At 35.2% G+C, this 26,459-nt stretch overlaps 1 protein-coding gene across 2 annotated transcripts in view; it reads right to left on the reverse strand.

Moving 5' to 3' along the window:
* ALDH1A2 (aldehyde dehydrogenase 1 family member A2) overlaps nt 1-26,459 on the reverse strand; it is a 194,677-nt gene that overhangs the window by 63,046 nt on the left and 105,172 nt on the right. For both annotated transcript variants that reach the window (XM_017531888.2, XM_017531887.2), the window contains exons 2-4: nt 5,278-5,382; nt 4,956-5,096; nt 1,946-2,075 (exon numbers count right to left, since the gene is read on the reverse strand). In XM_017531888.2, coding sequence (XP_017387377.1) covers nt 1,946-2,075; nt 4,956-5,030 — 205 coding nt within the window. In that variant the 5' untranslated portion in view covers nt 5,031-5,096; nt 5,278-5,382. The remainder of the gene's footprint in view (nt 1-1,945; nt 2,076-4,955; nt 5,097-5,277; nt 5,383-26,459) is intronic.

Consider the following 26,459-nt stretch of genomic DNA (forward strand, 5'->3'; position numbering starts at 1 on the left):
GAACAAGAAGTTCTGAAACTGACGTTGTAATTAAAAAAAAACCAACCAAAAAAAAAAAACAACTAGGGCCTTTGAGCTTCTTAATTTACTTTTCTGTACAGATATAGGCCAGGCCTCCCCACCTAAAAAGACTGGCATTGTTTCCCATTGCTGACAAAGGTTTTAACTCTCAGGACCTCTAAAAGGTATGCTCATAACAAATAGTGACTTTCTGCTTCACTTAGGCCATCCCCACAACCTGCAAGTGATGCTGGAGAACAACTGTTCTGTATTATCCTTAGAACAAGAAATGAACTAAGATTCTGACTTTCCCCAAGAGCAATCTTCTACACCCTTCGCAGTCATTTGAACAAGGGAAGAACCTGGCTGGAGGTGAAGGGCCCCTACAATCAGAAATGCCTTTTCTAAGGACTAACATTCCACATGTCCTCATCATTTGTGGGAGCAATTTAAAAAATAATCTTTGGAAGTCGTATCTCTAAACCTTTTCTGTTCTCACTGTAAATTATTCCTCCCTTGTCATACCACGCCTACATGAGACATCACAATAGCCACCAAACTTGGTTCTGCTGTGTCCTCTCCTTGCTACTCAATTCAGAGGACCAGCAGCTGATCAGACATGCAGAGTCTCAGGTGCCACCCCAGACCTATTCCGTCAAAAACTGCACTTGAAGAAGATCCTCAGTGATTCATGTACCCATTAAGTTTGAGAAGCACTGTTCTGAGCCATCCACACTATCAGCCAAACCATTCCCTTTTTTAGTAAATCACTACTGCTCAGCCTGGCTAGAAGGCCCAAAAGAGACACTTCAAAGTCCTCAGCATTACTTTCCACTCCTGCTACTATGCACTCTCCATGGAAAGGAGACTGCCTTCTGCAGAACACAGGTTGAACACCTGGCACAGTGCTTAGTGGATACTAAGGATATCTCTTCCTCCTGGGATCTTTTTGGAATTCTCTAGTGAAGTGGTTATAAGCCTAGGTTCTAACATCAAAGTTTTAGCTCTAAAACTTACTTACTCTATGAAATAGAAAAACTAATTTTACTTCACCAGACCCCTTTCCACCTTTGTGAACTGAAGATGTTTATGATAGTGCCTTTCTCCTGGTGTTGCTGTGAAAGCACTCAATTGGTATTAGCTACCACTAGTGTTCAAGCTCAGATCAACATCTCTTCAATGACTACTTTAGTTGCTTTAGTCTTGGATACTTTTCCTCTCATTTAAAGGGCTACTGTACCAACAGGTGAAGCACACAACTTAGCACCCAATTATAACACTCCTGAAGGGGCCTTTAACTTTTTCATATTGTTGATTTTGTCATCTAACCCTGATCTTAATAATAAAAAGGGGTTAGGATTACTGTTGTTTTTACAGATTGTGAAAGTAATTCATGGCCACTGGAGAAATTTATAGAAAGTAGAGAAAAATATAAAAAAGAAACTGAAAATCAGCCATAATCTCACCCCTCAGAGACAACTGTTAACATTTAGAGTATTTCCTTCCAGAGAGTAGATCTTACATTTCAGGAGGGCAAGGAGAAAGTCTTAACCTTCTTGGAATTTCCCATGACTTCCCCTTCATCCATAATGCCCTTTCCTATCTACCCCATCAGCTAACCTAGCACAACACTGAACATTTACCAGTGGACAAATACATACCTGTTCCTTGGATGAATGATGTATTGATTTAAGTGGCTGGTCCCTATCTGTATCTGTTAAGACCCCTATAGGCTTGTCCCTGTAGATATTATACACAGACTATCTACAGAAAAAGGGAAGTTGTCAGAGTCAGTGACATAATTTGGTTGGTTCTTCACTCAGTTCTAACTGCTATAAGTGTGCCCATATCTGTATTCTACGTGACTGCGACTTGTGTTTGGTGGTAAAACTGCATTTCTGGTGGTCTCACATTTTCCTTTTCAACATACTCAGATTGCACATACCTACAGGAATGGTCATCCCATGAATTTTATCAGCCCAGCCTGCATAATACCGAAGGGTTTTGATGACACCCTGCAAATCCACATAAAAAGCTTGTAGGAATGGTTTGCCACCATTTAGGGATTCCATGGTCTGTTGGAAAAGAAATGGAGAGATATTAAGTTCCCAGAACTTTCCAGCAATACACTAACTAATTTCTGGAGCAGAAGAAAAAAGGAACAGAGAGAATACAAATGAATATGAATGGAGATGCATACCTGGTCAACTATGAATTCTCAAATAAAAAGATTTCTAGTACTGCCAGTTTGGTTTAGTTCCTACTAAAAACCACAGGGAGTATATAGGTTCATGTTCCTGTGCCTGTGTGCTTCCAGTAACCACTATCCAAATACATTAACACAATATTTCTTTAACTAATGATAAAGAAATGTTCTGCTTGTCAAAACAGCTTCCATTATATTAATGATCAGAGCTCATTGGGAATTCTTTGGTGTGTCTACAGCGGTAATCTGAATCCATCTAAAAAGGAGCAGGAACATGGGCTTTTTATGCAACTGATGAGAATAGAAAGTGTTCTCCACAGCTGCCAAGATCCCTGCTGAGAAATGGAATATCCACAGTGCACAGCGAGTTTATTTATTACCACCAAATAAACAAGATCTCCTCTAGGGAAGCCCAGATGTTAACAACTTAAAGGCTGGTTTTTAGTAAACATTTATGTTAACAACCATTATCTATGAAGAGTGAAATATCTGCTCCATTTAATAAAAATGGCAATATTGAACTGCTTTACATTATAAACGTTATTTTAATGACATGTTCCTAAACTGGCTAAGTCTGTAACAAAAACAATGAAAAATGAACACGCTGAAATAGAAGAGTATTTGGACTTTAGAAATATTAAAGTTGTTACAAGTTTGACAAGTGAAATAAAAAAATATGTTTGGGTAATTTCCTTTTTTCCCCCTATATAAGATACACTGGTGTGAAAATTATTTGATCTCTGACAAGGCTAAAATTAAAATATTCTCCAATCAATGAGATGAAAATACTACAACTTCCATTGCAATTTATGTACTTGCTATGTGAATGAAACGAACCTTATTTAAAAACATCATGTTACTTACTACTGTATACTGGCTCACCCTTTAAAAAGGATCAAACTATTTCCTAGTACTTTTTAGAACATGCATGTTTATATGATAGGGATTACATTCTCTATGCAGGCAGCATAGCACCAGAATCTACACGACAGAGTGAACAGTGTCAATAACCAGAATCTGGGCTGCCTAAATAGTGTCACTGTGAGCTGCTGATACCAGTCATATTCATTGAGAATTGCCAGTTGTAGATTTATTTTCAATTGTGTTTACTCTGGATACAGTATTAATTTCAGTTTTCCAGTCAGGAGCTTTCCTTTCATCCACAGGCTACCTCTTACTAAAATTCACTTTTCTCATAGCTTGAGAGTGTTTAACAGCATGAATCTCATTTAGGTGTGGTAAGAAAAGAGACTTGATCAGTGAGACACATAGAAGAGAAAGAAAGATATTTGAGTGTTATTGTATGAAAATGTAACTGCAGAAATTAACTAATCATGTTCTAGTACAGTGTTAATCCAGTGCTATAGATGTATCTTTGGCTTAATGAAACAGTCATTTATTGACCACCTAGGTGCCCTGATTTGTCACTTACATGCTAAGAACCATGCTAGGATTACCAAAAAAAAGGTAAAATACAAGTTTAATTCTCAAGAAAATCATAATCCAGGGAAGAGATAAGTATAAAAAGCAGCCTTCTCTAATGTGTCCAAAAAAACTTGGTTTTGCATGATATTGATGTTAGCCAGAAAAATGGTAATGAGGCTCAAATAAGCTTGAGAAGCATAAATGCTACTAAATAAAGCCTACTAAAGTAGGCTTTTCCTGTGCCTTTAACACGCCCAGTATCTTGTGAATCTCCAAAAAGGAGTTTCTTTACCATGAAACACTGTTTTCACAGTATGTTTAAACACCTCATTCGAACAGTATTCTCTAGGAAGCCAGATTAGAAAATGTTTTCATTCACAAATAAATGTTATATATAGCTAGAATCCCAAACGATTTCCATAAAGCAATAATTTTGTTCCCATACTATGAACAGATTTCTGAGGGGGATGGTAGAAGGGAAGAACTATGGTAGGAGGGACACTGAGAAAGGGAATGAATGCTTGCTTTCCCAGAAGCAAGCCCAATAGTGACCTATTTTCCCAAGCAGAGGGAACAATATTATACTCATGGCTTGAATGCCCTGACTGAACAAGGATACCCTAAATATTCACTGATCCCAGGTAGAGATCCCAAGTATATAGTGCATATATTCCTGAAGGGTTCCATTTTTCAAAAAGTTTATATTCTCTAAGAAATTGACTTTGATTTTAAAAACAGCAGCAACAAAACCCATTAGTGCAGGAGAAGTTCCTTATTTGAGGAAAATAATTGTTTTAGTGAAAGAAAGTTGCTATCCCCTGCTGTCTCTCCTTTCTACGGGCTCACAGAATCACAGGGCAAATGGAGCAGAAGTGTATGAGAAGTGCATACTACACCCTCTGCTTCTGAAGGATTCTCTTCAGTCAAAAGAGGTTAACTCTGGGGAGGTAAAACTTGTTCTATTTCATTCTGAAAAGAATCATCTGATATTGGGTTTCTGTAGGCAGCACGGTGACTATCTTGTTGCTTGACTGTTTTTAATTGGTCATGGGGAGAGAGAGTTTTGTAAAGGAATGTCCTTACCAGTTGGGAAAAGCTCTAGTTTTCTCTTCAAAATTCAGTGATAGGAGACATTCAGCTGATCCTCCACTTCCGCACCTGATCCCCAAATCCAAACATGTCTAATTTTTCATATATATTATGTACTCCTTAGCTTTTTCCCCAGGTCTGCTTTAAAATATCCTTTTAGAAGGACTGAGGAATGCACATTTCAGCAGAATGGCAAATTTGGGGTAAAGACTTAATGTTTTCTAAGGTTACTTACTGCAAGAACTGCCCTGTCCCGTTCCACCAAGTCTGCAAGCTTATCCAACAGACGTCCTCTTTCTGAAGCATCCATCCTTCTCCACACTGAACCAAGAGAGAAAGCCAGGCGGGCTGCCTGCACTGCTTTGTCTATATCTGCCTGTTAGAGAGGAAGAGGCACAACTGAAGAAAGATAAACACTCCAAATAAAGGAAGAACCATCTGCTCTCATGAAAAAAGTGAAGCATGAGCATGTACTGGTGTATGGAGAGCATATGTTTACTGCTCTGCTGTTTGAAGGCAGTTATTTCATAAGGAATCTTTTTCTACAAAAGACATACCTTGTCTGCTTCTTGAACTTCACACACCTGTTCTCCTGTGGCTGGATTATAGACAGGGAACACTCTCCCACTCTCTGAGTTCTGCCATTCGTTGTTTATAAAGATCTAAGGGAGTAGACAACAGAATGGGATCTGTGACACAGGTGATAAAGAGCCACTCAATGGCCAAGTGTTATGGAACTACTATGGTAACAACACTTGTATAATAAAAGTACAGAATTTGAAGTGTTCTAAGAGACCTTTCTGGACTCAACCCCAATTTAGAAATTTCCTCTGTTTTTCTTTTAACATCATCTGAAGGCTAACTACAGTTCTTATCTTTCATGAACCTGTCAATTAATGAAAGATACAAACAAGAACGGAAGTCTCACATACATACTAATCATACACTGAAGCTAAGGTAACAGTTATTGATAGTTCAAGATCTGGCCAATATCCCTAAGGGTTAAATAGTAGATCAAACTGACAGTCATCAAGCCTTACATCCTACTTTCTCTGCCAGAGGCCTAAGTGACTTCTCAATGAAACCTGAATGGTACTGCAAAAAGCACTCACCTAATTTATAGTCAGGTCCTGAACAATGACTCTGACTGAACTAGTGAGTTAAACTAAACAAGTGATACGTGTAAATCCAAGTTAGATTTATTTCCCTTTGCTGAATAGGCTATATCACATAGCCAAAAGAGAGGGGGATGGGGAGTCGGCAGGTGGGGTATAACTTTCAAATGATCACCCCAGTATTTCCTAAAAGGCTTGGTCTCCTTAGACATGAAATTGAGATTACATTAAAATGGCAAAGAGATGAAAGATTTGAGAAATTATTCACGTCAGTTTCTCATAAGATTTCTAATAAATGAGTTAAACGACAAGAGAAAAGATAAAGCAAGAAAAAATTTAAATTGTTATTGGTATTGAGTGAGAAACCTAAACTAATATTTTTAGACCATGTTACCTTAGAAGACATACAAGGAGGTTTTACTCTATAAAATTTATAGAGTAAAACCACAATGAAATTTCTGAACTTATGAACCAGTCAATCATCCAATTTAGGATAAACACAATGATAAACTGATTTATATTTATTTCCTGCCATTTAAAAAATAATCAGAGATAAGGTTTAATAAATACAAATCTACCATTGGAAAATATCAAATTCTAGAAAATGTCCCAAAGCTTTTCTTTTACATTTTTTCCTTGATTTGATAAGAACGATGAGCCCATGTAGAAGGAGGCATTGATTAAACTAGAACTTTCTTTTCCCAAAAGATTTTTAAGATAAAGCAAAAGAAAATACCTTAGATTTGTAGAGCACTTAATACAGCTATACTGACATGAACAAAACAGCCTTGTAATTGGACCATTTTACAATTTATAATATACGGCTCATAAACATGCTTAACATAATTTACCCAATTAAACCTCAGATAACTTCTGGTCGTCACAGGAAAGACAAAGATGAATAAGAGAGTTCCAGCCCTCCAGAGTCTGACAGTCTCTATAGTTTATTTAGTACTTAATAACACTGTGAAGCAGGATTTTACTATCTCTATTAAACATGAAAAAATTGAGAGACAGGGAGCTTGAGTCTGAAGAAGCAGGTTCATATTGTGACTGACTCAAAGGCTACTACATTCTTTCCAATATACATAATTTCCAGGATTAGCCAGCCCAAAGAAACAGAACTAGTTAATGTTCAAGCCTGAGCTAAGAGTTAAAATTCTTGAATTACTGGTCTGGTTCTCTTTTCATTCAGTCTACTTAACAAATTTTCTCACAGCTCATAGTTCATTACATTTGCATTTTCCTTTGAAACACAGTATGATGTCCAGGTAACAAAAGAAGAAAATTAAAAAGTTAGTTTCATTAAGGATCCACTTCTGGGATATTACCAAGTTTAAGGAAAAAGCAGTCTTACCAATGTCACGATCCTTTTATTCACCATGTGACCGAATCAAACTTTTTAACCTTTGGAATATCACCAGCGTCCACTGATCCAAGTTTAATTTTATGTTTTGTTTTGTTTTGTTTTTTGGGGTTTTTTTTTGAGACAGAGCCTTACTCTGTTGCTCTGTTGCCCAGGCTGCAGTGCAGTGGCTCAATCTCAGCTCACTGCAATCTTCGTTTTTCTGGTTTGAGTGATTCTGCTGCCCCAGCCTACCAAGTAGCAGGGATTACAGGCACCTGCCACCACGCCTGGCTAATTTTTGTATTTTTAGTAGAGTCAGAGACTTACTATGTTGGCCAGGCTGTTCTCAAACACCTGACCTCAAGTGATCTGCCTGCCTCGGATTCCCAAAGTGCTGGGATTACAGGCATGAGCCACCGTACATGGCCCCAAGTTTAGTTTTTAAGTTTATCTGTGCAGCAATTTTAATTATTTGTAAAGATTGATATTTCATGACTTTTATTGTTTCCTACAGGTTTTCTGAAAATCGAAAAGAAAAACTACTTCATAATTTAAACTCGTTTTCTTACTCTTATCGCTTAATCTATTGATCATTTTATAAATCTAAGATGCAGTATAGGATCTAAGATACATTATGAGATTTTAGTGATCTTACATTTCCTGCATTTTAAAACATTTTGGTGTTTCATCATGCTAGGAATTATTTCATCATCAGTCATCAATTATTTCTAACTGTGCTAAAAAACTAAAATAAGGAAACAAAAAATTGTAAAATTGCCTAGAAAGGAATGTCACCACTCTATCATCCTTCAGTTTTCTAATTGTGTTGTCCAATACATCACCTTTCAAGAAGGTAAAAAACAAGTCTAGAGATGCCATCTTTGCCATATTCTGTTCAGCTTTCATTGAACACAGTTAAGAATTTGGAATTCTTAATTTTCTGCCCATAATGGGATAAGGAATAAAATTAAGAGAGTGGTATTTCACAATTACTAGATGAGTGAAAAAATGAAGGCGGAGACAGAGCACTTGAGATTCTAATGATGAGATTAAAATCACTTCATCATTTAATATTTTGCAACAAGAACCTGGACCATCCTGCTTTGACAAAAGGGCATATGACAATTCTTTTATCTTTTCTAATATTTGTTGGTAAAAATGTACTGCCAGGGATGGTGGCTCATGCCTGTAATACCAGTACTTTGGGAGGCCAAGGCAGGAGGATCATGAGGTTAGGAGTTCATGACCAGCTTGGCCAAAATAGCGAATCTCCATAAGAAATTAGCCGGGCATAGTGGCACATGCTTGTAATCCCAGCTATTCAGGAGGCTGAGGCAGGAGAATCACTTGAATCTGGGACGTGGAGGTTGCAGTGACCTGAAATTGCACTACTGCACTGCAGCTTGGGCAACAGAGTGAGATTTCATCTCAAAAAATAAAAATTACTTGATATTCATAAATGGACAAATGCTGAAGGTAGGTATATGTAAAGGTGACTGAAAAAACAGAGCTTATGTAGAAATCTTAAAAGTTCATTGGCTTCATCAAGCTGATTGACACTTAATAAAAGGGAAAATAAAAAGATTTTTGTAATTGTGAAACAAAAATATGGCCACCTTTTTTTCTGCAGAATCATGAGCTCCCAAATTTTTCAGTAGCATTACAATGTGATAATGCACATGGTAGAAGAACCAGAGATAATGATGAGCTATCACCTACTAGAGATCTGTTTAAAATCTGGAGCCAGTATTTATGAGATGATTATGTTCTTGGTTCATATATGACAGCCCATGAGCAGTTTATCTGCATTCAAAGGCATTGCCAAATTCAGGCTACATTACCTCCTAAATCAGGAAAATAGGATATAAAAATATGGTTTGCTATGTTTAAATTCTTATTTTGCTGTTTTTTATCAACTCATTCTTACTTCTGTAAATTATTCATAAAATAATAAAAATAAAATGAATACATTGGAACTAGATGGTGAGTGATGGCTATTTTTCCTGGTGTGCCAAAATCAAAATTTTAATTTTACTACATTACTATGTTTGGAGACCTAGTGTTATAAAATGGCATTTAAAAAATTATATGGACAATGTTGTTGGTACATGGAATAACAAATATTTCCAAGGTCACTATTTGAATGTTTGCAGCTCTCTAGGGAATTTCAAAAGCTTTGAATTCTGTCTATGGCATTCTTCTCTGACCAGGCTCTTTGGAGAAATGGTTTATTTCTGAACTGTAGCAGGGAAAGTACAAGGTGAGCCTGGAACACTGTGGTGCCTGAAATCAAGTAAATACTTAAAAATTGATTGATAGAAACCTAATAAAAAGATACAGATGTCAACATGAAGGAGCTCCCAATGGCCAATACCGGAATAATATAGACAAAAAATAATGCTGGAAATAGATTATTGCCCATGGAATGAAAAAGACATCCTAAAAGTTCATAATGATATAAATTTTTAATGAATAAATAAATAATTGTGGGATAAGGAAGAGCTCTTATTCACAGAATTACAACTACTAGATGTAAAGAAACGATAGGCTTAGATGATTATTTGTCAAATACCATAGTAATAACTGCTTCAGGCAAAATAATCACTCATAGTAAAATTAGTGGGCAAATATACAATGAAAAATGTATGATGGATGTTCATGTAGTTTCAAAATATCTCCCCTCAAGATATTTATTAGTTACAAAGGAAAAAATAGTAACTTTATGTTGGAGAAACTTGGCAGACACCACTTTAATCTAATGATTAAAGCTGACATCACCAGCAATGGGACAAATCGATATCATGTGCAGCTGATATGATATGCTGAGAGAGACACAAGGTTCCTTATGTGGTAGACTTACTCAAAAGGCATAATCTAAATTCAATCTTCAGGGTACAACAGGTAAATCCAAACTAAAGCATATCCTACAAAATAATTCTCCCAACTTCCTTAAACTGCCAACGTCATGAGAGACAAAGACTAAAACTGTTCCAAATTAAAGGTCACTAATAAAACATAAAAACCAAATGCATCGTGTAACCATGGATTCTCTGCTGGGCCAGGAAAAAAATACATATTAATGGGACAATTGGTGAAATTTGAGTAAGATTTTTAGATCAGATGATAATATTATATCAATGTTAATTTCCTGATTTTTATAATTTTTACAATTTTAAGATCATTTGGGGAATGTGGATGAAGAGTAGATGGAAATTTTTTGCACTATTTTTGAACTTTATTTTTGTAAATCTGAAATTATTTCAAAATGGGAAGAAAAAAAAAACAAAGTTTAAAAGCCAGTGTCATCTTTTGGTGCCTACCTTTCAGATTTTAAATGCCCCAAACAAATTTGTTAAGTGAAGAAATGAGGATTCAACATCTTCACAAACGTTTATTTAAATATGAGTTTGTGGAAAATAAAAATAAGCCATTTGAGTTCTGTCTTAAAACATGGCCTAAGATGCCCAAAATTACTCATTTTAAAATTTAAAAATCAGTTTAACTCAAAGCCTTGTTAATGTCAGTATAAGAGACCAGACAATTTTGCTTTGTAGTCTACTGAATTTCAGAATCAGTATGAGGAAAAATTCTGTGGGCTTTTCTAGTACAAAGGTCACTGAAAGTAGAAAATACATCTGACCCTAAGTTACTTGACTGTTGTTCAGTTTCATCATTTGGAAAGTATACAAAATATCTACTTATTAAAATCATGTAATTCTGTGATGCTGTAACTGAAGGTAAAAGGAACAGATGGTCCATAAAAGAAGGCACTTATCTACTCCAAGTTTCTCAGAGGTTGGAGGGATTAGTTCATATACCTAACTTTCTTTCCATTGTGGCTGTAAAAAACTAACTGTCCCCTGACATATTATGGGTTGTTGCTAATATTAACAAGACGGAATGGTGGGCGCTTAGTTAACATTAACTGGAATAGAATGTCTGCTGAGAGAGGACATGAATCGCTTTATTATTATTACTTTTTAAATGTTATTTTAAGTTCTGGGATACTCGTGCAGGACATGCAAGTTTGTTAGACAGATAAACATGTGCTATGGTGGTTTGCTGCACCTATCATTCCATCACCTAGGTTTTCAGCCCCATGTGCATTAGCTATTTTACCCTGGTGCTCTCCCTCCACCCGCTCCCTCTGACAGGCCTCACTGTGTGTTATTCCCTTCCTTGTATCCATGTGCTCTTATTGTGCAGCTCCCACTTATAAGTGAGAATATGTGGTGTTTTGTTTTCTGTTCCTAGTTTTCTGAGGATAATGGCTTCCATCCCACTCCCTCCATGTCCCTGCAAAGGATATGATCTCATTCCTTTTTATGGCTGCATAGTATTCCATGATATATATGTACCACATTTTCTTTACCCAGTCTATCACTGATGGGCATTTGGCTTGATTCCATGTCTTTGCTATTGTGTATAGTGCTGCAATGAACATATGTGTGCATGTATCTTTATAACAGAATGATTTATATTCCTTTGCGTATATACCCAGTAATGGGATTGTCAGGTAAAATGGTATTGACATGAATCACTTTGTAACATCTTTCCTGATACGGTCAGCAATACAGTACCTCCCACACCAAGAACAAATCCGAAACACACTGAAGAATGAAGAGAATATTTGAGGAACAACATTTTCTTATGTTATATTTAATATGTACAGTAAAAATATATGTAATAGAAATGCAAGTTAAGATCTACTATATTAAAATATACCATGAACACATCATTCAAGCACTGAAATGTTATTAGTATTCCTGATGCTACTTTTGTGTTTCTCCCTAATCCCATCCTCCAGCTTGACCAACTCAGCCACCACTAGAGTTAACCACTAATCTGTATTTTTAATTTATTTATTCTTATTTGCTTTTTCTTGCCCAAATATAGTAATTATTGGATGCAGGTTTCTGTATGTGTCTATTGTATCAATTTTGTGAAATGCATTAAGATCATCTTGATTATTATTAACATTTATATTTGTACTATGATCACTGAGAAAGCCATGCTGAAATTTCCCACCTTGGTGGTGGATTTATCAACATATTCATTAACTCTGTATTATTACCTTTATCATTTTCAGGTGAATAGAAGCCTGAAATTTTATTAGCATTTATAAGTTTGTAACCCTTTGATCTCTCTAGTAAACCATTTAACAATATGAAGTGATGCTCTTTATTACTGAGAAAACTTTGTATTTTAGAGCCTATTTTGCTTAATATTAGCATAGCTACCTAAGCCTTTCTCCAGTATTTGTCTCATTTATCTTTTCCTATCCTTTTGCCTCAACTATGTCTTTATTACTTTTATGTGTCTCTGTAAGTGACATATGGTTAGATTTTATTTAATATGAAAATCTATCTTTTAACTAGCAAGTTTAATCATTTGTATTAATTTTTCAGGTGGGGGAGGGTTCACTAGAAGCATTTTATGCCTGCCTCCTCCACTTAGAAAAAAACAGAATAGTATATAGACAATTACACTCCAAATACATTATCCAAAAGAACACTGGAATTCAACAAAGGACAGGAAGCACCAAAAGCAGGAAAGAAGGTTGACTCTTGAATCCTCCCTGACAGATCAGCTGGGAGCCAGGAGTGATTTCCCAAAGTAGGGAATGCGTGAGAGAGAGACTTCCAGCAGCCTATATCCTCACCATGGAATTGTGCAATCCTGGCCACTAGAGAAGCCCTCAACCTTCCCAAGCCCCGAAACTAATTCAGGGAGCTGCCAGGAGACCATGGGATGAACTGCTCCTAGGAGAGAATTCACACTGAGTCGCACATCCTTTCTGAGACCTAAGCAGCTACAGCAAGACATCATTTCCAAACCTAGCCTTTGACAAACTCTGTGCTGTCCTGAGGCCCAGCAGTGCCAGGACTGAGGCATTAATGAAACTCAGGCTATTACTGCTGGGATAGCAGGGCGAGATGAGAGTGCTATTGCAGCCAAGGCATCCACCTATAACCAAAGCCAAAGTGCCCTTTCCAACCAACACCATAGATACACCTTCAGGAATAAGTCCTCCCCTATGAAAGTAATTTCAAAAATAGGAACCAGCTGTTAACCAGATATGCAGATATCAACATAAGGTCAGAGAAAACATGAAAAAGCAAGAAAATATGACACCTCCAAAGAACACATCAATAGATCTTAATCAGAAAATTTCAAAATCCCAGAGACTGACTTCAAAGAATCTTAGTTAGATACAAGCGAACTCTGAAGAATACAAANAAAAAAAAAAAAAAAAAAAAAAAAAAAAAAAAAAAAAAAAAAAAAAAAAAAAAAAAAAAAAAAAAAAAAAAAAAAAAAAATCAGAAAAATAATTCAGGGAATAAATGAGAAATTACCAAAGAGATAAGTATTTTTTAAAGAACCAAAAAGAAATCTGGAACAGAAGAATTCACTGAAGGAAACAAAATGCATTTAAAATCTTAGAATCAGCAAAATAAATGCATTTCTAAAATCTTAGAATCAGCAAAATAAATACATTTCAAATCTTGAAAACAGGTCTTTTAAATAATCCAGTAAAACAAAATAAAGAACAAAGAATTTAAAATATAAGCAAAGGTTTTGTGACATTTGGGACAACGTTAAACTGACCAAATTTACAAATTACCAGTATTACCAGAAGAGAAGAAACAAAGATAAAACTTGCCAAGTCTAGCAACAGATTTACACACTCACATATAGGACGCTTAACAGTTCTCAGACAGATACAATATGAAAAGGTCTTCTACATGGTACATTATAATCAGACTGCCTGAAGTCAAAGATAGAAAAATCCTGAAAACAGCAACAAAAAAGCATCTAGTCACCTATGAAGGAAACCCCATCAAACTAACAGATTTCTCAGCAGAAAACTTACAGGCCAGAAGAGAATGAGATGGTATATTCAAAGCACTGGAAAAAAAAAAAAAAAAAAAAAAAAAAAAAAAAAAAAAAAAAAAAAGGAACTGCCAACCCAGAATACTATTTTTGCAAAATTATCCTTCACAAATGAAGGAGAAATAGACTGATTCCCAGATAAGCAAAGACTGAGGGAATTTGTTACCACAAGGCCCTACAAGAAACGCTCAAAATATTAACTTTGACATATGAAAGCATCAAACTCATTTGTAAATCAATCACACAAAGGAGGAAGATAAATGACTCAAATGGTACCACTACAGGAATCCATCAAACTACAATGATAAACAATGAGAAGAAAAAAAGAGGCAAAGAATATATAAAACAACCAGAAAAGATAAATAGTTGCTGAATGGATTTTTAAAAAATGGTCCAGTTTCTTACTGCTTAGAAGAAACTCACCTTACCAATAAAGGCACATACAGACTGAATGTTAAGGGATGAAAAAAGGTATTTCACTCACATGGAAACCCAATGTAAGCAGGAGTAACTATATTTATATCAGATAAAAATAGACTTTAAGCCAAACCCAGTTTAAAAAACAGGTAAAGCAGCTCATTATGTAATATTAAGAAATCAATTCAACAAAACAATATAAAACCTAAATATATCTGTATCAAACACTGGAGCACCCAGATGCATAAAGCAAATACTACTAGATATAGAGATAGACTGCAATACAACAATAGTGGGGGACTTCCACACCCCCAATGTCAGCACGAGACAGATCGTCTAGGCAGAAAATCAACCAGAAACCCTGGATTTAAACCAGACTTTACACCAACTAGACCTAACATTCTATGCAACAACTGTAGACTATACATCCTTTTCAACAGCACATGGAATATTCTCCAGGACAGACCACATGTTGGACCACAAAATAAATTTCAGTAATTTTTAAAAAATCATATGAAGCATCTCCTTAGACCACAATGGAATAAAACTAGAAATCAATACCAAGAACAACTCTGGAAACTATACAAATACATGGAAATTAAATAACATGCTCCTAAATGACCACTGTCTCAACAAATATATTCAAGATAGAAATTTAAAAATGTCTTGAAACAAATGAAAAGACAAACAATATACCAAAACTCTTGGGAGACAGCGAAAGCAGTGCTAAGAGGAAATTTTATAGCAATTAATGTCTACATCTAAAAAAGTAGAAAGATTATAAATAAATAATCTATCAATGTACCTTGAGAAACTAGAAAAGCAAGAAGAAAACAAACCCCAAATTAGCAGAAGAAAATGAAAAATAAAGATCAGACAGAACTAAATGAAATTGAGACTAAAAAGAATAAAAAAGGATCAACAAAATAAAAAGCTGGTTCTTTGAAGAGATAAACAAAATTGATAAACTGCTAGCTAGACTAACCAAAAACTGAGAAGAATCAAACAACATGAGAATTGAAAATGGAGGTATAACAATGGATGCCACAGTAATCTCTGAAGAAGTATATACTAACAAACTAGAAAGCCTAGGGGAAATGGATAAATTCCTGGAAACATATAAGCTACCAAGATTGAGTCAGGAAGAAATAGAAAATCTGAACAGCCCAATAACAGGAAGTAAGATTGAATCAGTAATAAGACTCAATAAAGAAAAGCCCAAGACAAGAATCCAGCCAAATTCTACCAAACATACAAAAAATAACTAAAATCAATCCTCCTGAAACTATATCAAAAAAGAAAAGAGGAGGAATGCATTAGTCTGTTTTGTTTTGCTATAAAGATATAGCTGAGCATGAGTAATTTTTTAAAAATTTATCTTGGCCTATGGTTCTGCAGGCCATATAAGAAATAGGGTGTCAGTATCTGCTCTGAGGCCTCAGGAAGCTTACAATCATGACAGAAAGTAAAGGGGAAGCAGGCGTGTTACATGGTGACAGAGGGAGCAAGAGAGCAAAGAGGAAGTGCCAGCCTTCTTTAAACAACTAGCTCTCATGTGAACTAACAGAGCAAGAACTCACTCATTACCTCAGAGGGGACACCAAGCCATGCAGGACAGATCCAGTCCCATGACATGAACACCTCCCACCAAAGTCCAACTCCAACACTGGTGATCACATTGCAACATGAGATTTAGAGAGGACATACATCCAATTGTATCAAGGGAATTCTCTCTAACTCATTCTATAAGGTTAGCATCACCCTAATACCAAAATCAGACAAGGACACAACAATAACTAAATAAGAAAACTTCAATCCAATATCCCTGAAGAACGTAGACACAAAAATCTTCAACAAAATACTAGCAAACCTAAATCAACAGCACATTGAAAAGATAATACACTATGATCAAGTGAAATTTTTACCAAGAGGCAAGGATGGTTCAACATACACAAATCAGTAAACATGATACATCGAAAATCAACAGAATGAAGGACAAAAGCCATATAATCACCTGAATAGACGCAGAAAAAGCATTTGATAAAATCAACATCCCTTCACGATAACTCAGCAAACTAGCTATAGGAGGAACATATTTCAGATCAATAAAAGACATGTGACAAATGCATAGATAACATTATGCCAAATGGGGAAAAGTTGAAAGTCTTTCCTCTAAGAACTGGAATAAGACAAGAATGTCCACTTTTGCCACTCCTCTTCAACATAGTGAAGAAAGAAATCAGACGGGAGAAATAAAGAAATCAAACAAGAGAAATAAATAAAAGGTGTCCAAATTAGAAAAGAGAAGGTAAAATTGCCCCTTTTTCCTAATGGTATGATCTTATATCTAGAAAAATCTAAGGATGATGTCAACAAACTTAAGATTTGATTAATGAATTCAGCAATATTGCAGAATACAAATCAACATACAAAAATCACTACCATTTCTGTATATAATGATGATCTCGCTGGGAAAGAAATTAATAAGGCAATCCCATTTATAATACCTATAAAAATATATAGGAATAAATTCAAATTAGTTGAAACACATATAAAAAGAAACTACAAAACACTGATCAAAGAAATAACTGAAGATTACACAAATGGAAAAGCTTCCCATGCTCAAGAATTGAAAAAATATGATTAAAATGACCCTATTGCCCAAAGCAATCTACAGATTCAATGTAATCCCTATCAAAATACCAATGCCATTCTTCACCAAATTAGAAAAAATAATCCTAAAATTCATATGGAGCCTGAAGAGCCAAAGCAATCTTTAGCAAAGAGAACAAAGCTGAACGCATCATATTACCTGACTTCAAAATAAATTACAAGGCTACAGTAACAAAAAGCATGCTATTGGTATAAAAACAGACACACAGACCAATCAATGAAAGAGACCAGAGAACTCAGGAATAAAGCCACATATTTACCACCAACTAATCTTCAACAAAGCTGACAAAAACTTAACTGGAGAAAAGACAACGTTGTAAATAAATCGTGCTGGACAAGCTGGATAGCCACATGAAGAAGAACTAGACACCTCTCTCTCACCACCTACAAAAGTCAACTCAAAATGGTTTACAGACTTAAGTGTGAGACCCAAAGCTATATAAAAAAAGAACACACACAAGAAGAAAATCTAAGGTAAACTTTCCTGGACATTGGTTGAGGCAAAGAATTTATGACTAAGACCTCAAAAGCACAGACAATAAAAACAGACAAATTGGACTTCATTAAACTAAAGGCTTCTACACAGCAAAAGAAATAATCATCAGAGTAAATAGACAACCTGATGAATAGAAGAATATATGTGTGAACTATTCACCCTAAAGGGGACTAGTATCCAGAATATACAAGGAATGCAAACAGCCTAACAGGAGAAAACAAAATAACTGCATTAAAAAGTAGGCAAAGAACACGAATAGATATTTCTCAAATGAGGAAAAATAGCCAACAGATACATTTAAAAATGCTCAACATCATAATCATCAGAGAAATGGAAATCAAAACGACAATAAGATGTCCCTTACCGCAGTCAGAATGGCTACTGATAAAAAGAAAAAAGTAACAGATGTTAGCAAGGATGTGAAGAAAACTCTTGTACGCAGTTGGTGGGAATGCAAACTAATACAGCCACTTTGGACAACAGTATATGGGGATTTTTCAAAAGACAAAAAATAGAATTACCATTTGATTAAGCAATCCCACTATTTGTTTCTATCCAAAGGAAAAGAAATCAATATTATCAAAGGGATACTTGCACTACCATCTTTATTGTTGCACTATTCACAAGAGCAAAGGCACAGAATCAACCAAAGTGCCCCTCAGTTGATACATGACTAAAGAAAACATGTGATACACACACATGCACACACACACATACATGCACACATATACATACATACCTAATGGAACATTATTTAGTTATAGAAAGGAAAGGAATCATGTCATCTGTGGCAACATGGATGAAACTGGAAGTCATTCTAAGTAAAATAAACCAGGCACAAAAAGACAAATATTGCATATTCTCATATGTGGGATCTAAAAAATATGAACACATGGAGGTAGTGTAAAACAGATCAGAGACATTGGGACAGGTGAGTGGGGGTGAGGGGAGAGGATGAAGAGAGGTGGGTTAAAGGGTACCCATAGTAAGACAAAAGAAATAAATTCATTGATCAATAGCAGAGTAGGGTGACCATACTTAACAAAAATATATTAAGTGACGGACACTTAAATATCTGGACTTGATTACCACATTATATTCATGTAACACAACATCTCACATACCCCATAAATATGTACTAATAAAAAAATACATCTGTATTTATTGGGATTATATTTAGTGTTATATATTGTGTTATATTAGGACTTGATGCTTTCTACCTGACATGTATTATTTTATCTTCTATTTTCTCCTTCCTTCCCTCTTTTTTCTAGTTGATTAAAGTATGCTGCTATTGTTGCTCATTTTATAATGCAGTTACTCCCTTCTACTAGTTTGAAAGTTGCACATTGTATTTTTACTCTTTGTTTGTTCATCATATTTTATCATGCATATTTAACAAACTGACCTCCAAAGTTAATCAGTATCTTAATCCTCTCCTCCTAAAACAACACAATTACCTTAGAATACTAAATCTAATCACTCTTCTCCAGAAGTTTGTCATAAATTATTTTACACATAAAAAATGATTTCTCAATTAACTCAATATTACATTGAGTTAACGTTTGTGGAAGGTGTAAGTTCAGTGTTTAGACTCCTTTTTTTTTTTTTTTTTTTTTTTTTTTTTTTTTTTTTTTTTTTTTTTTTTTTTTTTTTGCATGTGAATGTTTAGTTTTTCAGCATGATTTGTTGAAAAGACAATCATTCCTCAACTATGTGCTTGTGCTCCTTTATCAGAGACCAGTTGACTGTATTTGTGTGAATGTATTTCTTGGTTCTCTACTCTATTTCACTTATTTTTCTATTTTTTTTTGACCAGTACCATACTGTCTTAATTACTGTAGCTTTATAGTAACTCTTGAAATTGGATAATCTCAGTCCTCCTACTTTGTTCTTCTCCTTCAATATTGTGTTGGCTACTGTAGGTCTTTTGCCTTTCCATATAAACTTGATAATTAGTTTGTTAATATCCACAAAATAACTTGCTAAAATTTTGATTGGAATTGCACTGAATCTACATACCAACTTGGGAAGAAATGACATCTTAACAATATTAAGGCTTCCTATTGATAGTATATCTCTCCATTTATTTACATCTCCTTTGATTTCTTTCATCAGAGTTTTGTCATCTTCCTTATAAATATACATATTTTATTAGAGTTATACTTAAGCACTTCAGTGGTAACATAAATGATAATGTGTTTTTAACTTCAAATTCCAAATGTTCATTACAATGTATATAAGAAATCAAATGACTTTTGCATATTAACCTTGAATCCTGCAAACTTACTACAGTCTCTTTAGCTTTAGGAGTTTTTTTATTTCTTGAGGAGGATTGATTCTTAGGAATTTTCTACATAGAAAGTTATATAATCTATGAAAAAAGACAATTTTTTATCTTTCTTCCCAGTCTTATAAATTTTCTTTTCTTATTGCATTAACTAGGACTTCTAGTATAATACTGAATAGGAGTGGCAACACAGATAGCCTGTCTTGATCCCAATCATAGAGGCAAAGCATCTAGTTTCTCACCCTTAAGTATTTTATGTTAGCTATAGGTTTTATGCAGGCATTTTTCATCAGGTTTAGGAAATTCCCCTCTATTCATAGTTTTCTGAGAGGCCTTCTCATAATATCATGACTAGCTGTTGGATTTTGTCAAATACTTTTTCTGCATGTACAGACATCATCTCATGATTTGTTCTTTGTTAACCCATTGATGAGACAGATTACATTAATTGAATTTTGAATGCCAAATCAGCCTCGTATACCTGAAATAACTCCTGCTTGGTTATGGTGTGTAATTTTTTTCAAACATTGTTGGATTCAGTTTGCTAATATCTTGTGGATTTTTGCTTCTATGTTCATGAGAGATAATGGTTTGTAGTTTTCCATTCTTGTAATGTCTTTATCTGGTTTTGATATTAGGGTAATGATGGCCTCATAAAATGAATTAGTGTTCCGTTTGCTTCAACTCCCTGGAAGAAACTGTAGATAATTGGTATGTTTGTTTGGTAGAAGTCACCAGTGAAACCATCTGGAACTGGTGCTTTCTTTTTTGAAAGGTGACTAATTATTGATTCAATTTCTTGAAGAGATACTGGCCCATATATATTTTTCTTGGTTTGAGTTTTGGTAGAATGCATCTTTCAAAGAATTGGCCCATTTCACCTACGTTATCAAGATTATGGGCAAAGAATAGTGTATAATATTTCTTTATTTTTCTTCTACTGTCCATGGCAGTAGTAGCAATAGTCCCTCTTTCATTTCTGGTAGTAGTAATTTGTGTCTTCTCTTTTGCTTTTAGTTAGCCAGGCTAAATGTTTAGCAATTTTATTACTTTTTGTCAAAGCAGCAGTCTATAATTTTACGGATTGTCTTTATTGCTTTTGTTTTCAATCTAATTGATTTGCACTATAATTTTTATTTTTTTGTTTCTGTTTATATTACTCTCCTTTTTCTAGTTTCCTAATAAAGAATCTTAGACTGTTTTTTCATAAACATATGCATTCAGTGTGATATATTTCTATCTGAATACTGCTTTAGCAGCATCCCACAAATTTTTCTAAGTTGTATTTTCATTTAGTTCAAAATACTTTTTAATTTACCTTGAGCTTACTCTTTAACTCATGTGTTATTAAGAAGTATCTTCTTTAATCTCCAAATATTTTGGGCTTTTCCAGCTATCTTTCTGTTTAATTCCATTGTAATCTGAGCATATCTTTTTTGTATGATTTCTACTTTTTCAAACTTGTTAAAGTGTGATTTGCAGCCCAGAGTGTGGTCTATCTTGGTGAATGTTTTATGAGAGCTTGAGAAAAATGTGCATTTTGCTGATGTGGACACAGATTTATTTGACTGGTCCTAGAACTGCTATTGGCATTCACCTCTAGAGAAAATCCAGCTTTTGCATTTTCCTTTAGCTCCCTATCCATTTCCAGTCACCGTTCTTTTAATTAATCAATACATTAAAAATAACATATGCAAGGACAGCTCTTACTACTTCTATTTAATATTGTAATAACATTTGCTAATATAATATGAAATAAAGAAAAGAAATAGGAGAACAAAGCTTCAAAATACAGGAAGTAATATTGTAGTTTTAGCTAACACTATTGTCTGTGTAGAAATTCCTAAGAAATCTATAAAAATTGCTAGAAGTACAAATTTAGCACAAAGTTCCAGGATACAAGCTCAATATACAATCAATATACTATCAAGAAATCACTGGAAAATAAAATTTAAAACATATTTATGCACATACATATATACACACACAAACATACATACTCATGTTTTTACACATATTCATCCAAAATCTAGCTGCATTATGACAGAAGGACACTGGGCAGCAACGTTTGGCAGCAACTATTAACCTTTTTAAATATATAAATTTAAAAACAGTAGCCTAAAGAAACGTCTAAAGAGGAATTATGGCTCTTAGTTGCAATGCAACCACTTTTTAACATTAAGAGACCTGCACAACTCCTCCCACATCCTCCCCTGTGAAACGGGTTGATATAACATGAACAGCACCTGTTAGAACTATGAAAGAAAAGAGTAACTGAGCATAAATTTGACTTTACAGAAGAAACTGCAAAATATTTATTAAATGCCTCTTCTGAGCATGGAATTGACCATAAGTACGACTGAAAATCCACAGAAGACATGCACTCTGCTGTCCTAGAGCTTATAATAATGTTTCAATGACAAGATTACTTTAAGGAAAGTTAAAAAAATGTAAGGCACTGTGATTTAGTGCCAACATGGATAGCAGAGATAAGCAGTGCAGCAGTTTGCTTCAGAGAAAAGAGAAATATGTGTGGCTGACATGTTAGAAGAACACTTCAGGGAAATAAGAAATAACTAGGAAGTATGACCTGGGATAGGGAATGAGGAAGGAGAAGAAAGAAACTCTATTCTCAATAGAATTACTCAGCTGGCCTGATCAGCCCTTCTTTACTTTAGCTCCTCTCAGAAGATTATCTGATTCCCTGGTTTAAGAAGTATGACAGAGAAGAAAGAAATGGACATTTAGCTTCTCTCCCCTTCCACCAAAAACTCAAATGATAAAGGTGCCCTTTGGATTCTTAACAACCGCCTGTACCACAGCACTGTCTTCAAAGTAAGTAGAATGTATTCAAGCAAGCAAGGGCCCCAAATCACAAAAACTCATAAAAGGATGAGAGTAAATAAATTAGAAAACTCATAAAGGTAGTCAAAAGAGTCACGCAAAGAAGACATGAGAAAAGAGAAAAAACGAGAATTATGAGAAGAGAGAAAGAATTTTTAAGATATGTTATAAATTAACCACACATTTAGGAAGAGCAGTTATAAAATGGAGTGAAAAATACTGTAGAGGAAACAGGAAGAGGAGACTTAAAAGCCAAGGAAAATAAATACTGACAGGGCTAATAGAAGGAAGTGGAACTCATCTCCCATGAAACTTCACAATTTAGGCATTCAATACTTAAACTACTCAATGTTCAGTAACTAGCTTTCTTTAGTTTTTTTTTCACCTTGAAAGCATTGTTAGAAAAACCTTTAAAGCAAGATGAACCTGAAAACATGGACAGCCTGTGACATGAGAAAAAAAATGTAATATTCATATTTTTGTGCATAATTCTGCTATGTAAAGACAAATTATGCTTTGGCTTTGGTCAATTTCTGCAGTTAGCTAGTATCCCACACAAAGGAGAAGAAATTATATACTGTACAGAAGTGTGGAATTCCTTGGGTAGCATCTTCCCAATATTCGTATGTGCACTTAGGCCAAAATGTTCTAAGAACCCAGGCAAATTAAAGCAGAAATAAAGATAACTGGTCCCTGGCAACTGGCAGTCTTTGATCCACCTAGACAATGTATTAAAAGGACTCTGAAATCAATTGAACTCAAACAGATACACTTGGTGGGTTTTGTTTTCTGTTTTAGTAATGCACATCCTAATCTATCTCCCTTGATATTAATCTCTCTCTGTCCAAGTTTGCTTATATCTGTTAACCTCAGTTTTCCCCTGTGGGACCTTTCCCTTCTTTTTTTCCTGCATCTTCCTGCCTCTTAAAATCTAAATCTCTGAACTCATGAGGATATGTCTCTTAAGATACGAGTTTCCCTGATCTCTTCCAACTGACACCCTCTTCCCCTCCCTCCCTACTTCCTTGTCTCCTTCAACAGTATTTACTGAGTGCCTGCTCTCTTCGAGGAATTATTTGCTGGATTCTCCTTAAATTTCTATGTTTCCTTTCTTCTCCAGGCCAAGTAAATTACATCTTTCAGTCTAAATATCTTCCTATCTCTAGCAGATGATCCAAGGAGTCAAACAGGGATAAGGATATTTCTGTGCCAAGGATATTTCTTCATCCCAAGAGACAAAGGCCACTGCTTTCATGTACAGTATCAAAACACACCCAAATAATTTTTAAGAGAAAATAAATGGCTCCCACAAGTGATTCATTTGTAGAAGAGGGACTTGGCTAATACAGAGCTAGTTATGTCTAATCAGGGTAACTACCTATTCTACTGTCCCAGAATTCCCGTATCTCTGCTCTTGACATCTGTTTTAAGAAAAATAGTAAGTAACAACTAACCCGTCTGAACAGCCTTGACAGAGGCAAGCTGAATCACAGCATGTGTTCCTCTGCTGAAGCAACATGACATTAAAGCCAAATACACACCAATGTCAGTTGTGACACAGTCCCAAATGGGAAGAAACTAAACTTACCATCAATATTGTGGTAGAAGGCAATGGGAATTGCTACTGGTAATGGTTAATGTTCATTTCTTCCTGTTCCACTTTCTATAAACAAGGTAATGCCTATACAAGCTCATTACTGTAAACTGAGCACATTTAAATTGGCAGTAAAACCACAGTATTTACTCTAGTGCACATATAAAGTGCCTCATCCAATGTTTTGGAAATGTTTCAAGTTTTGAAACCAAGCAGCTGGCAGCTTTACAAGCCAAACCTTACACTTAAATCATTTACTCTGGAAAGTTTTTTGGTGTCCTGTGTCAGGTAGTACCATTCAGCAGACATTCATTTCCCCCACCCCTTGAATTCTTTTGCAATAAATTTGCATTCATGGGGCTCTTATAACCCTTCCAGCACCACAGACTCCAATGACTGTTGATTAAATGTATATATCCTGTGCATTTAATCTGACTTTCATTATGGCCACTTCATAAAACCGCCACAGACTGGACAAGCGATGACACATAGCAAGAATCTGGAATCCCTGCAAAGTCTCAGATTAGTTTTTTTTTTCTCCTTCTTTATTAATAGTGACCATTTTGTGGCCTAGCTCTAAATCAGCAAAAGTATTTGACAGCAAATGTTCCTATCTATGGATTATATATAACCCGTCCTAAACACCAGATGAAAAAGGGATAACCCCAGGAAAGGAAGGGCTTGCTTCCATGTAAATCATGTTACAAATTAGACAACACCCAGAGAGTTCATTGTTCAACCTCAATTGTGAAGGCCATTCCCATTTACTATACCCCTGGAATCGATGTTAATTAAGGCAGACTGAGACCATAAATCAGCCTGGGAGTTTTACAATGTAATTCAGCATTAAGCATATATATTTAAATAAAAAGTAACTGATTAACCACTAGAGTTTTTCCAGAAGTTGCTGAGGCCATTTCTTTATAATAAAGACATGTCACCTTTCATTTTTGTGAAGAGAATAAATAAATATCGTCTTCTAAAAAGGTGAGTTAGGGCTAGTTAAGTGACTCACAAATGGATTCCTACGAGGAAGGGAGGAGCTGAAAAGAGAGAAGACAACGAAAAGGGAAGAGAGTTACATGTAAAAGGAAAGGCAGTTGGCATGTTTGTCCCAGCTCCCTAGAAGTCATAAATTCTTCCTTTATTTGTAATCATTTCTTAGTCACCTATTATATGTTAAGCACACTGTGCTAGGCATTGAAAGATTAAAATAAATAAGAATCGGCACTTGCCCTTGAAATAAGTGTTCAGCACTGTGGAAGGGGATATCACCACAGTCACAGTTCCAACAATAAGATGTGGGAACAACAATCACAAGCATTTATTGAATACCTACTGTGAACATGCTCCCAAGATAATATATTTCATATTCTAATTTTATAAAATATCAGAGAAGAAATGTGTGTGTCTTAAAGAATTCCAACCAAAGCAGCCACACCTGCCTGACAGAAGCCAACAGGACACCTCTCTGAATATTCTGACTATTCTGAATATTCTGGTGTATGGCCTTTATCAAAGAAAGCGCTGGCTCTCTGAATCCACAGCTGAAAAGGCAGGATTGTTTGATAAGCGCATTCTTTCTCAAGAACTGTGCTAATAAAATACATTTACTCAGGTCCAACTATACCATGAATCATAAAACAACCTGCAGACAGATAATCTAGGGAGAAGAATTTGCTCCAATCCAAAGTACATGGATAACACACATTCAATAAATAATTCAGATACCACTAATGTTATTAGGTGCCCACTTTGTACTGCGAACTTTCACTATTTCATTTAATCTAGGTAACAAATCTGTGATGTTAAGTATTATTTCCTGTTTAGAGGAATAAACTAAAGTTTATGGCATAAATTGAAGTTCACACCATTAATAATTCACAGGGCAAAAAACGTGAACCATTTCTCTCAATATCTGTGGCTGTTCCCCCTCTTCTCTGCTAAGATGTAACTTTAAATTAAAGATCTATGTTCTATTGGGCCGAAGGCAGTAGAAATAATAGAAATAGGAAATTTACTATAAAGTCAGAATCGAAAACCAAATGAAGCAAGAGAATAATAAATG

This window comes from Cebus imitator, unplaced genomic scaffold (assembly GCF_001604975.1).
Source record: "Cebus imitator isolate Cc_AM_T3 unplaced genomic scaffold, Cebus_imitator-1.0 Scaffold74, whole genome shotgun sequence".
NCBI lineage: Eukaryota > Metazoa > Chordata > Mammalia > Primates > Cebidae > Cebus > Cebus imitator.